Here is a 13,043-nt window from a genome sequence, read left to right on the forward strand (position 1 = left end):
TCAGACCACCTGACCTGCCTCTTGAGAAATCTATATGCAGGTCAGGAAGCAACAGTTAGAACTGGACATAGAACAACAGACTGGCTCCAAATAGGAAAAGGAGTACGTCAAGGCTGTATATTGTCACCTTGCTTATTTAACTTATATGCAGAATACATCATGAGAAACACAGCTGGAAGAAGCACAAGCTGGAATTTAGATTGCCAGGAAAAATATCAATAACCTCAGATATGCAGATGACACCACCCTTATGGCAGAAAGTGAAGAGGAACTAAAGAGCCCCTTGATGAAAGTGAAAGAGGAGGTGAAAAAGTTGGCTTAAAGCTCAACATTCAGAAAACTAAGATCATGGCATCTGGTCCCATCACTTTCATGGGAAATAGATGGGGAAGCAGTGGAAACAGCGGCAGACTTATTTTTTTGGGCTCCAGAATCACTGCAGATGGTGATTGCAGCCATGAAATTAAAAGACGCTGACTCCTTGGAAGGAAAGTTATGACCAACCTAGATAGCATATTAAAAAGCAGAGACAGTACTTTGCCAACAAAGGTCCGTCTAGTCACGGCTGTGGTTTTTCCAGTGGTCATGGGTGGATTTGAGAGTTGGACGGTGAAGAAAGCTGAGCACCTAAGAATTGATGCTTTTGAACTCTGGTGTTGGAAAAGACTCTTGAGAGTTCCTTGGACTGCAAGGAGATCCAACCAGTCCATCCTAAAGGACATACATTAAAATATGTACGTCCTGGGTGTTCATTGTAAGGACTGATGCTGAAGCTGAAACTCCAGTACTTTGCCACCTGATGCGAAGAGTTGACTCATTGGAAAAGACCCTGATGCTGGGAGGGATTGGGGGCAGGAGGAGAAGGGGACGACAAAGGATGAGATGGCTGGATGGCATCACCGACTCAATGGGCATGTGTTTGTGATGGACAGGGAGGCCCGGCCTGCTGCAATTCATGGGATCGCAACGAGTCGGACACGACTGAGTGACTAAACTGACTGACTGAGGTTGGTCATAACTTTCCTTCCAAGGAGTAAGCGTCTTTTAATTTCATGGCTGCAATCACCATCTGCAGTGATTTTGGAGCCCCCCAAAATAAAGTCTGACACTGTTTCCACTGTTTCCCCATCTATTTCCCATGAAGTGATGGGACCACATGCCTTGATCTTAGTTTTCTGAATACTGAGCTTTAAGCCAACTTTTTCCCTCTCCTCTTTCACTGTCATCAAGAGGCTTTTTAGTTCCTCTTCACTTTCTGCCATAAGGGTGGTGTCATCTGCATATCTGAGGTTATTGATATTTCTCCCGGCAATCTTGATTCCAGCTTGTGCTTCTTCCAGCCCAGCGTTTCTCATGATGTACTCTACATATAAGTTAAATAAGCAGGGTGACAATATACAGCCTTGACGTACTCCTTTTCCTATTTGGAACCAGTCTGTTGTTCCATGTCCAGTTCTAACTGTTGCTTCCTGACCTGCATACAGGTTTCTCAAGAGGCAGGTCAGGTGGTCTGGTATTCCCATCTCTTTCAGAATTTTCCACAGTTTATTGTGATCCACACAGTCAAAGGCTTTGGCATAGTCAATAAAGCAGAAATAGATGTTTTTCTGGAACTCTCTTAGCCCTGCTGCGTCCAGGGAATGAAACCCACCCTTGGCCCCGCCCCACCATGACGCAGGCGCACGTGACGCGCGCCGGCGCGCGCTGTTTCCGGAAGTCGCCCCCGCGGTCTCTGCCGTGGCTGCCAGCGCTGTCGCCCCGGAACTTCGGGAGTGGAACGGTCGAGGCGGGCCCGGGCGGGGCCGGAGGCCTGGCCACTCCGCAGAATGGAGATAATCAGGAGCAGTGCGTGTCCGCTGTACACCTCCCTGCGTCCTCGGGGCACTTCCTCACCCGGCCTGCTAGGCCCTCACCGGGGCAGGTCTACTTGACCCGGCCTGGGGCAGAGGCAGTCCCCTCAGGGGTTTGCTCCCCTTTTGCGCTTCTTGGGGCCTTGTTCGCCTTTGGCCCGTGCACCCCTCGGGGCTTATATCCCTCCGGTCTGTGCACCCCTTAGGGACTTGTCCTCTCATCCCAGGATCCTTGGCAGCTCCCCTTCCCTCCTTCCCTATCCCCCTAGTAACCTGTGGGCAGAAAGCCAGGCCACCAGTTCTGAGCCTCTTCTCGGTTTCTCCGCAGATTTTCAGAGTAATCTCCACAAAGTGTACCAGGCTATAGAGGAGGCCGACTTCTTCGCCATCGATGGGGAGTTTTCAGGTATCCCTCGCTTGCAAGCTCGAGGCTGGCACCCTGCAGTGCATAGCCAAGCCTCCTCCTGCCCGCCACCCCCACCCCCCACCCCCGCGCCCTCCTGACCCCTGGCCTGGGCTTATACCTGCTGGTCGCTCCTCCCTGTTTGAGTTTTCTGGGTCAGGTTGCATGAGTCTCCACGTTTCCTCTTAAACGTTTCAAAAGCACGAAAGAGGTGCGGTGGGTTTCCTGATTGGGTTTGTGGTTGTTCGAACTCTGAGGGTTGCAGATAAGAGACTACGCTTTTGATGCTGCTTAAAAACAGCTGGACAGGTGTGGGACAGCGCTGGAGAGTTAGGGTCAGGCCTTTTTTGATGTGTGGTGAAATACACATAGCATAAAATGTATCCTTTTAACCATTTTTAAGTGGTTTTAAAGTTAAGTGAGACTGTAACACTGGAGTGCCACCATCCCCACCGTCCATCTCCACAGAACTTTTTCATCTTCCAGGACTGAAACTCTACACATTGAACAGTAATTCCCAGCTCCTCCCTCCCCTCTGCCTCTAGCAATCATTGTTTCTGTCTCTATGAATTTGACTAGTTTAGACATTTGCTCTAAGAGGGCTCATACAAGATTTGTGCTTTGTGGCTGACTTTAGGGTTGGACTTCTGCAAATAAATGAGGGTATTCCTTTAGGCATTAGTGAACGTGTTCACTGCCTGCCTTGGCGTGGGTGTACACATGTATCTAGTACTTAGATTAGTGTAACTAACAGTTATAATTGCAAGGTTCTTTTTTTTCTTTTGGATCAGAGATATCCAATTTTTGGTAAAGATAGCCGTTTTTGCTACAAGTTGTGCTTGTTTCAAAGACTTCAGCTCTTTCTAAAGGAATCCATGCTGGGCATAACTTTGTTTTTACTGGGCATAATCCATTACTGGATTATAATTGCTTAATTATATACATATAGTTATATAAATAATGGTATAGAATTATAATTACTGAATTATGATCAACCAATTATGTCAGTTTCAAGTGTATAACACTGATTTGGTATTTTTATACATTATGGATTGATTACCTCGCTAAGTCTAGTTACCATTTGTTACCATACAAAGTTCTTGTCAGCTATATTATTGGCTATATTCTCTGTGCTGTGACTGACTTATTTTATAAGTGAAAGTTTGTACCTCTTAAACTCCTTTACCTATTTGGCCCCCCCCCCCCCAAACTCCCCTCCTTCACTCTGGCAACCATCAGTTTACTCTCTGTATCAATAAGTCTCTTTCTGTTTCTTTTCTTTTCTTTTTTTTTTAAGATTTTATCAGTAAATGAAATCATCAGTATTTGCCTTTCTTTGTCTGACTTATTTCACTCACTTAGCATAGTACCTTCTAGGTCCATCCATATTACAAGGTTGTTTTTTTTTTTTTTTTTTCTTTTTTATGGTTGAATAATATTTCTTTACACAAATTCTTTGCAATCCCATGGACTGGAGCCCGTCAGGCTCCTCTATCCGTGGAATCCTCTAAGCAAGAATACTGGAGTGGGTAGCGATTCCCTTCTCCAGGGGATCTTCTCAACCCCTGGTCTGCCACATTGCAGGCAGATTCTTTACCATCTGAGCCATCAGGGAAGCCCCATGTATGCATATATATGCATGTATACACACACACGCACACATACTCACACACATTTATAGCATCTTTACATATGTATAGAATCTTTATCTTTTCATTTATCCTTGGACACTTAAGTTACTTCTATCTTTGCTATTTTAAGTAATGCTGTAGTGACCTAGGGATGTATATATCTTTTTCAGTTAGAATTATTGAAGAAAAAATAATTTTTGTTTTCTTCTGATGAATATCCAGAAGTGGAATTGCTGGATCATATGTTAGTTCTATTTTTAATATTTCGAGGAAGCTTTATACTGTTTTCTATAGTGCCTGCACCAATTGACATTCCCGCCAACAGTACATGATAGTTTTCTTTTCTCCACATCCTTGCCAACATTTGTTATTTCTTGTGTTTTTGAGAATGGCCATTCTGACAGATGTGAGGTGGTATCTCAAGATTGCTGTGGTTGTTCGGGGTCTTTTGTGGTTCTATACAAATTTTAGGATTATTTGTTTAGTTCTGTGAAAAATGCCGTAGGTATTTTGATAGAGATTGCATTGAATCTATAGATTGTTTTGGGTAATATGGGCATTTTAACAGTATTAATTCCTCCAGTTCATGAGCATTTCTGTTTTTCATGTTTTCTTCAATTGCTTTCACCAGTGTCTTATAATTCTCAGAGGACAGGTCTTTCACCTTGGTTAAATATAGTCCTAGGTGTTTTATTCTTTTTGATGCAATTGTCAGTGGGATCGTTTTTATAATTTCTCTTTTTGATGGTTTGTTATTAGTGTATAGAAATTTACAGTGGATTTCTGAATATTAATTTTGTATCCTGCAACTCTGCTGAATTCATTTATTAGTTCTAATAATTTTTTGGTGAGATATCTATAGGGTTTTCTTTATTTGAAATCTGTTTTAGATACTGAAACTGTCCATTCTCAAATTGAAACATTTGTATCTCTGAATTCTCTATTACAGGGTTTGGCTTGTTAGCCTGCGAAATTCATGCTAATTTTGAAAAAGTGAAATAAAGAGCACTTCCAGTTAGTTTTAATTCATAAAAATAAGAAATTATAGAGCCATTGAATAGTTGACTGACATTTTCTGTTAGCATTTACGAATAGGTTAAAATTTTTTTTCTTAAAATCTAGGAATCAGCGATGGACCTTCAGTCACCGCATTAACAAATGGTTTTGACACTGCAGAAGAAAGGTATCAGAAGCTTAAAAAGGTAAGTGGGTGTGCTAGAAAATCTCATTTTTTTTTCCCATGTTGGTCTTGCATATGTTAAATTATAGAGGAATAAAATTGTCAAGCTTGCTTATTAACTTCTCAACCCCAGCTATGAATTGATATTTAGTGGTATTTAAAACAACAGCAAAAATAATTGTTTGCTGGAAAACATTTTGGGGAAGGTTTAGTATTTTCATTGTTAATTTCATTTACAGGAAATATGATGTGGTTATTTTAATCATTTGGAAATAGGTTTACTATGATGCTCTGGATGATGCATAAGTGCTTAGTTGGGAAAAATAGTAAGAAATATTCATAAATTAATAATGCTCCTGATAGATAGTCTATAATCGGTTTGGATCAGAAGTATTCTGCCAAAGTCAAGTAGAATAATCAGAAAACCTACCTGATTGCAAATACTGTTGCTCATGTCGACTATACAGCATTGTTTTGACAGATATTTTATTTCCCTTTTCCAGCATTCCATGGACTTTTTGCTGTTTCAGTTTGGCCTTTGCACTTTTAAGTATGACTACACAGATTCAAAGTAGGTTGTTTTAACAAGTGGTGGGAATTCTTTTGTCATGGCATAATATAACACCCTAAGTCTCCTTTTATCTTATTTTCCCCAGGTATATAACGAAGTCTTTTAACTTCTATGTTTTCCCGAAACCCTTCAATAGATCCTCACCAGATGTCAAATTTGTTTGTCAGGTTAGTAGTATAACTGAGTTGTTGTTCCTTTTTTTTCTGTTACGAATCCCTGATGAAGCTGTGTGGAAACGTGGAATCAGAATTCTCTTTAAAATTTGGTTCTATGACCAACTTTGCACTTCGGGCAAATCACTTTACCTCACTGACCTTCAGTTTTTGGATTATAAATAAATTATACTCTCATCTTTCCTTTGACCTGAGAGTGAGTTAAGGAATAAGATGTAAGAGACAGGCAGAGGGACATGGGAACATGAACTTTATTATAAGTAGAGCTGAATTTGAGACCATGACTTCGTACTGTGGCTCTTTGGGGGATGTTTTTTATTGTCTTACCCCTGAACTGAACCTACAGATTAGGACCTGCAGGTTTTTTTCCCAACCCCATTTTCACTGCACGCCTCTTCAAGGGTAGACCTTTATTTTCTGGAGGAGCAGAGTATGTGTGTATGCTCTTTGAAAAGAGCAAACCTAAAAGAGAAAGTGAAAGTATAGTCACTCAATTGTGTCTGACTCTTTGCAACCCCATGAACATAGCTCCCAGGGTCCTTAGTCCATGGGATTCTTCAGACAAGAATACTGGAGTGGGTTGCTGTGCCCTCCTCCAGGGGATCTTCCCAACCCAGGGATCGATCCCAGGTCTCCTGCATCGCAGGCAGATTCTTTACTGTCTGAGCCACTAGGGAACCCAGAAGGGGCTAAGTTACATGTGCTCGGTTTCTTTTCCCAAGCTTACCAGTTAGGAAAGAGGGTAGAAAAAGACCACTGGTGCCTCCTGAGGAGGAAAGGGCTGACTTTATGAGCCAAGGTGAGGATTCAGGGAGGGTCCCCTTTAGAACAGCCAGTTCAGAGTTGTAGCTGATCTGGTGGACATTCGGTGAATGTCAGCTTCCCCTTTCTGCTCTCTTAATAATCTGATTAACGAATAAGGAGATCATTGATCTCTATTGATAAGGACAGTGTGAATTAGTGTCTATCATATGGATATGTGATGAAACCTGAGTTTTGGTCTTCTCTTCCTTATAATCTTATGTCTGAGCTTCTCTCCCTGGAGTAACATTAGTTCCTTTGAGTCTTCCCATCTGTCCCTTTTCCTGCATCTAAGTAGTACTGCAGTTAAGAAAGCCTGGAGGGTAGGCTTCTGAGTGATTGAGTCATGTCAGATTCTCTCTGTAATAAGGCAGGATGTAAACAAATGAAGCAGCATTCATTGTATGTCAGGAGCTGGAGAGAAGGTAATTTTACTCTTGTATCCAGTATTTTTCTTAAATTAGCAGATAAACCATAGTTGATATTTCTTTACTTTGCAATAAGCTCAGTTCAGTTGCTCAGTCATGTCTGACTCTTTGCAACCCCATGGACTGCCACACGTGAGGCCTCCCTGTCTATCACCAACTCCTGGAGTTTACTGAAACTCATGTCCATTGAGTCGGTGATGCCATCCAACCGTCTCATCCTCATTTAACAGCTATTTACCAGTCACATGAGTATAGAATACTTCATTAAATGGTATTTGTAAATTTTCTCTGAGAAAGATAGGTTCAGTTTGGACATTTGTATGGATGTAGTTTTCCAGTGGTAGCAGGAAAAGACAGTTCCTTAAAGTGGATTCCATGGTTTTAGCCAGGAATTAATCAAATGCACACAGTGGCAGTGAGACATCTTAGGGATGACAGTATGTTCTAAAAGACCAACACAAACACAACTGGAGACAGGTCGGAAGAACCCTACCCATCACACAAAATCATCCTGTGACTACACCTGGAACACTTCATGCAGTCCTGATAGCCAGCCACTCCTTAAAAAAAGGAAAAACATCATAGACTTGAAGACAGGCCAGAGATTAATGGGCTCAAATGGTGCAGTTCTCTGTTCTGGAAAAACAAAGGCAGGGAAGAGGTTGAGACTCAGTAAGTAAACTTGGCAATTGTATGGATAAGGTAAATGATAGTATCTTTGGATTTTTTTCTGGTCCTCCATCTAAGGTGGATTTTGTCTTGTTTAAAAATCTATGCCTGCAGCAGAGTCGCGTCTTTAAAGGAACTTAGCTTCTAGAGTCGGCGAGTAGGGTGAAGATTGTGTCTAGTGAAAAATTGATCTTGAAAAGCTTTTATTATCCTTAAAGCAGGGAAAATTGGGGGGCAAGACAACTTTCTGTGCTGTGTGAAAACTAAGTATCTGTACACACAGTGAGCCACGCACACTAGGCAGGATGTGGAGGAATGACGCCCTGAGAGCCATGCACACGCCTGCAGCGCGTGCCCGTCCAGGTGAATTGCAAGGCGTCTTCATTGTCTTCACTTCCTGTTTCTTCTGTTCTTCTTTTTTCTGCCTGAACATCTGTAGTGGAGTTCATGGAAGAAAATACATACATGGCCGTGAAAAGTCAAAACACTGCTGCTGTCTATAGAGTAAAAAATGTTGTTTTTAAATCCCCTCTTCCCCCATGCCACTTCTTTCCCCATTTCACTCCTTTTGTGCCATATATACATATGCTCCTGTGTTTACATATATATACACACACACACACACACAAACACAGTTTTAGTTTTTTGCTTTAATATACACAGAATCATAACATTCATATTTTAAATAACTTGCATTTTCCATTTAACACAATGTCTTCATATTTCATAATACAGGTGTATTATAATTTATCTAATTGGAATTGGAAAGTTTTCCAGTGGCTCCCTATTTTAAACAGTGCTATAGTCAGTGTCCATGTGCATGTGTCTTGGTTGTATATAGGAAATTTTTTTTTTTTTGCCGAATCAACATATGTTTTTAAGCTATTTTTTAAATTTATTTTTAATCGGACGATAGTTGCTTTACAATGCTGTGTTGGTTTCTGCCGTACAATAACATGAATTAGTCATAAGTGTATATATGTCCCCTCACTCTTGCACCTCCCTCCCCTTCCTCCCCCACCCCATCCCACCTCTCCAGGTTGTCACAGACTAAGTTTCAAGTTGAACTCCAGGAATGTTTTATAGGATAGCTTTCCTATGAGGGGAATTGATGAGTCATAGAACTTATAGATTTAAAATTTTGATAGATGCCTCAAATTGTCCTCTCTAATATCTATGCTCATCTTTTGAATCCTGAAAATGGTACATTTAGAACAAACCAAAGATAGTGTTTAGTATATTATAAATAAAGTTTGTTGGTTTGAAGTGTTTTCTCTTTATTATGGTAAAAAAAAAATCCATAACCTAAAATTTACCATTTTAAGAGGCTTTAAATTCAGGGGCATAGAGTACATTTTTTTTTGCAGTCTAAAGAGTATTATTTGAGTAGAAAATAAATAGCTTGAAAAAGGGGATGCGTGATCTCTGACTCTGATTTTTAAAGAAGAAAGTTAGGATGGAGTCTAGTGATAGGAGGGGTAAAAACGCCTTTCCATAAGCCATCTTTTGTTGTCTCTGTCAGTGATGGGTATTAGGGGAGCAGAGTTAAGAGTACTCAGGCATGGAAGGTAGAGGGGCTTGTGGCCCAAGTCAGAAGGCACTGGGTCTTATTTCAGAACAGGATGAACAAGGAAGATATAGGGGAAATGGTTGCTTATTTCACATCACAGAAAACCTGGACATGATAGAAAATGATGTGTCTGTATCTGTGTGTGTGTGTGCATGCATGCACATACCCATGTATATTTGACTAGGTTGCTCATAGTTTAAAAGAACTGGTGTCAAGTAATAAAGATACATAAAGTACATAAAAGTATATATAATATATAAAACCTTTTAACCTAAGATTAAAAATAAGTAAGTGAAAAATTGGAAGAAAAGAAAAATGAGGGTGTGATTACTGTGTTATGATTAGAACACAGAATTCATGCCAAAGAAAGTCTTACCTGCTTGTCTCTGAGCTTCCTACCAGCCAAGACAAGGGGGAAACACACGGTCAGTTCTGTGGTCCAAAGGATCAAAATGGACCAGGACTTAGGACCAGTTCAGCTTTCCTCAGATTAGAGACCCCAAGACATTTCCCTTTCTGTTATCATGGTATTTGTCGCTCAGTCATGTCTGACTCTTTGTGACCCCATGGACTGTAGCCTGCCAGACTCCATGGAATTCTCCAGGCAAGAATACTGGAGTGGGTAGCCATTCCCTTTTCCAGGGGATCTTCCTGACCCAGGGATTGAACCCAGGTCTCCTTAATTGCAGGCAGATTCTTTATCATCTGAGCCACCAGGGAAGCCCTCTGTGTAGACGACGTTGTCTTCAGCAGCATCTCTAAAGTGGATATGGTAATGAGCTTATTGGAACTGGCAGAGCATCCTCAGTCTAGACTGATGGTGTAACATCAAGTGCGACTGAGGAAGGGCTGCTCTATAAAGGGTCAGATTTAACTGTTCTACCTTCAGTTACTTCAGGAATGTCCAACTCTTTGAGACCCCATCGACTGCAGCATGCCAGGCTTCCCTGTCCATCACCAACTCATGGAGCTTGCTCAAACTCATGTCCATCGAGTCGTGATGCCATCCAGCCATCTCATCCTCTGTTGTCCCCTTCTCTTCCTGTCTTCAATCTTTCCCAGCATCAGGGTCTTTTCCAGTGAGTCAGTTCTTCGTATCAGGTGGCCAAAGCATTGGAGTTTCAGCTTCAGCATTAGTCCTTCCAGTGAATATTCAGGACTGAATTCCTTTCAAATGGACTGGTTGGATCTCCCTTGGACTTGCTGTTCAAGGGACTCTCAAGAGTCTTCTCCAGCACCACAGTTCAAAAGCATCAATTCTTTGGCACTCAGCTTTCTTTGTAGTCCAATTCTTACATCCATACCTGACTACTGGAAAAACCATAGCTTTGAATAGATGGAACTTTGTTGGCAAAGTAACGTCTCTGTCTTTTATTTTATTTATTTATTTATTTTACATCTCTGCCTTTTAATATGCTGTCTAAATTAGCCATAACTTTTCTTCCAAGGAGCAAGTGTCTTTTAATTGGCTGCAGTTATCATCTACAGTGATTTTGGAGTCCAAAATCATGGGACTGGATGCCATGATCTTCGTTTTTTGAATGTTGAGTTTTAAGCCAGCTTTTTCACTTCTCTCTTTCACTTTCATCAGGAGGCTCTTTAGTTTCTTTTTAGTATGTTAAAAAGCAGAGATATTACTTTGCCAACAAAGGTCCGTCTGGTCAAAGCTGTGGTTTTTCCAGTAGTCATGTATGTTTGTGAGAGTTGGTCTATAAAGAAAGCTGAGCACTGAAGAATTGATGCTTTAGAACTGTAGTGTTGGATAAGACTCTTGAGAACCCCTTGGACAGCAAGGAGATCCAGCCAGTCCATCCGAAAGGAAATCAGTCCTGAATATTCATTGGAAGGACTGATGCTGAAGTTGAAACTTGAATACTTTGGCCACCTGAAGTGAAGAACTGACTTATTGGAAAAGACCCTGATTCTGGGAAAGATAGAAGCGGGGAGGAGAAGGGGATGACAGAGGATGAGATGGTTGGATGGTATTGCTGACTCAATGGACACGAGTTTGAGTAAACCCCAGGAGTTGTTGCTGGACAGGGTGGCCTGGTGTCCTGCAGTCCATGGGGCTGCAAAGTCGGATATGACTGAGTGACAGAACTGAATTGAACTGAACACAGTCAAAGGCTTTGGTGTTATCAATAAAGCAGAAGTAGATGTTTTTCTGGAATTCTCTTGCTTTTTAGATGATCCAACAGATGTTGGCTATTTGATCTCTGGTTCTGCTGCCTTTTCTAAGTCCGGCTTGAACATCTGGAAGTTCATGGTTCACATACTGTTGAAGCCTGGCTTGGAGAATTTTGAGCATTACTTTGCTAGCGTGTGAGATGAGTGCAATTGTGCGGTAGTTTGAATATTCTTTGGTATTGTCCTTCTTTGGGATCGGAATGAAAACTGACCTTTTCCAGTCCTGTGGTCACTGCTGAGTTTTCCAAATTTGCTGGCATAATGAGTGCAGCACTTTCACACATAATCTTTTAGGATTTGAACTAGCTCAACTGGAATTCCATCACCTCCACTAGCTTTGTTCGTAGTGATGCTTCCTGAGGACCACTTGACATCACGAATTCTAGGATGTTTGGCTCTAGGTGTGTGATCACACCATCGTGGTTATCTGGGTCATGAAGATATTTTTTGTATAGTTCTTCTGTGTATTTTTGCCACCTCTTTTTAATATCTTCTGCTTCTGTTAGGTCTGTACCATTTCTGTCTTTTACTGTGCCCATCATTGAATGAAATATTCCCTTGGTATCTCTAATTTTCTTGAAGAGATCTCTAGTCTTTACCATTCTATTGTTTTCCTCTATTTCTTTGCATTGATCACTGAGGAAGGCTTTCTTATCTCTCCTTCCTATTCTTTGGAACTCTGCATTCAAATGGGAATATCTTTCCTTTTCTCCTTTACCTTTAGCTTCTCTTCTTTTCTCAGCTATCTGTAAGACCTCCTCAGACAACCATTTTGCCTTTTTGCATTTCTTTTTCTTGGGGATGGTCTTGATCACTGTCTTCTGTACATGTTACAAACCTCTGTCCATAGTTCTTCAGGCTTTCTGTCTGTCAGATCTAATCCCTTGAATCTATTTGTCACTTCTAGTGTATAATCGTAAGGGATTTGATTTAGGTCATACATGAATGGTCTAGTGGTTTTCCCTACTTTCTTCAATTTAAGTCTGAATTTGGCAATAAGGAGTTCATGATCTGAGCCACAGTTGGTTCCTGGTCTTGTTTTTGGTGACTGTTATAGAGCCTCTCCTGGGCTTGCCGGTGGCTCAGTAAAGTGTCTGCCTGCAGTGTGGGAGACCCGGGTTCGATCCCTGGGTTGGGAAGATCCCCTGGAGAAGGAAATGGCAACCCATTCCAGTACTCTTGCCTGGAAAATTCCATGGACTGAGAAGCCTGGTGGGCTACAGTCCATTGGGTTGCAAAGAGTCAGACACAACTGAGCGACTTTGCTTTCACTTTCTTTCATAGATCCTCTCCATCTTTGGCTGCAAAGAATATAATCAGTGTGATTTTGCTGTTGACCATCTGGTGATGTCCGTGTGTAGAGTCTTCTCTTGTGTTGTTGGAAGAGGGTATTTGCTATGACCAGTGTGTTCTCTTGGCAAAACTCTATTAGCCTTTGCCCTGCTTCATTTTGTACTCCAAGGCCAAATTTGCCTGTTACTCGAGGTTTCTCTTGACTTCCTACTTTTGCATTCCAGTCCCCTATGATGAAAAGGACATCTTTTTTGAGTGTTAGTTCTAGAATGTCTTGTAGGTCTTTA

General features: G+C 41.4%; 1 protein-coding gene across 1 annotated transcript in view; it reads left to right on the forward strand.

Annotated features, from left to right (window-relative positions):
• The window catches only part of LOC122684278, an 831,075-nt gene that overhangs the window by 60,881 nt on the left and 757,151 nt on the right, over positions 1-13,043 (forward strand). Inside the window, 4 exon segments of the mRNA XM_043888282.1 lie at positions 2,179-2,256; positions 5,001-5,086; positions 5,568-5,635; positions 5,721-5,802. Coding sequence (XP_043744217.1) covers positions 2,179-2,256; positions 5,001-5,086; positions 5,568-5,635; positions 5,721-5,802 — 314 coding nt within the window.

Source organism: Cervus elaphus, chromosome 26, assembly GCF_910594005.1.
Source record: "Cervus elaphus chromosome 26, mCerEla1.1, whole genome shotgun sequence".
In the NCBI taxonomy this organism is placed as follows: domain Eukaryota; kingdom Metazoa; phylum Chordata; class Mammalia; order Artiodactyla; family Cervidae; genus Cervus; species Cervus elaphus.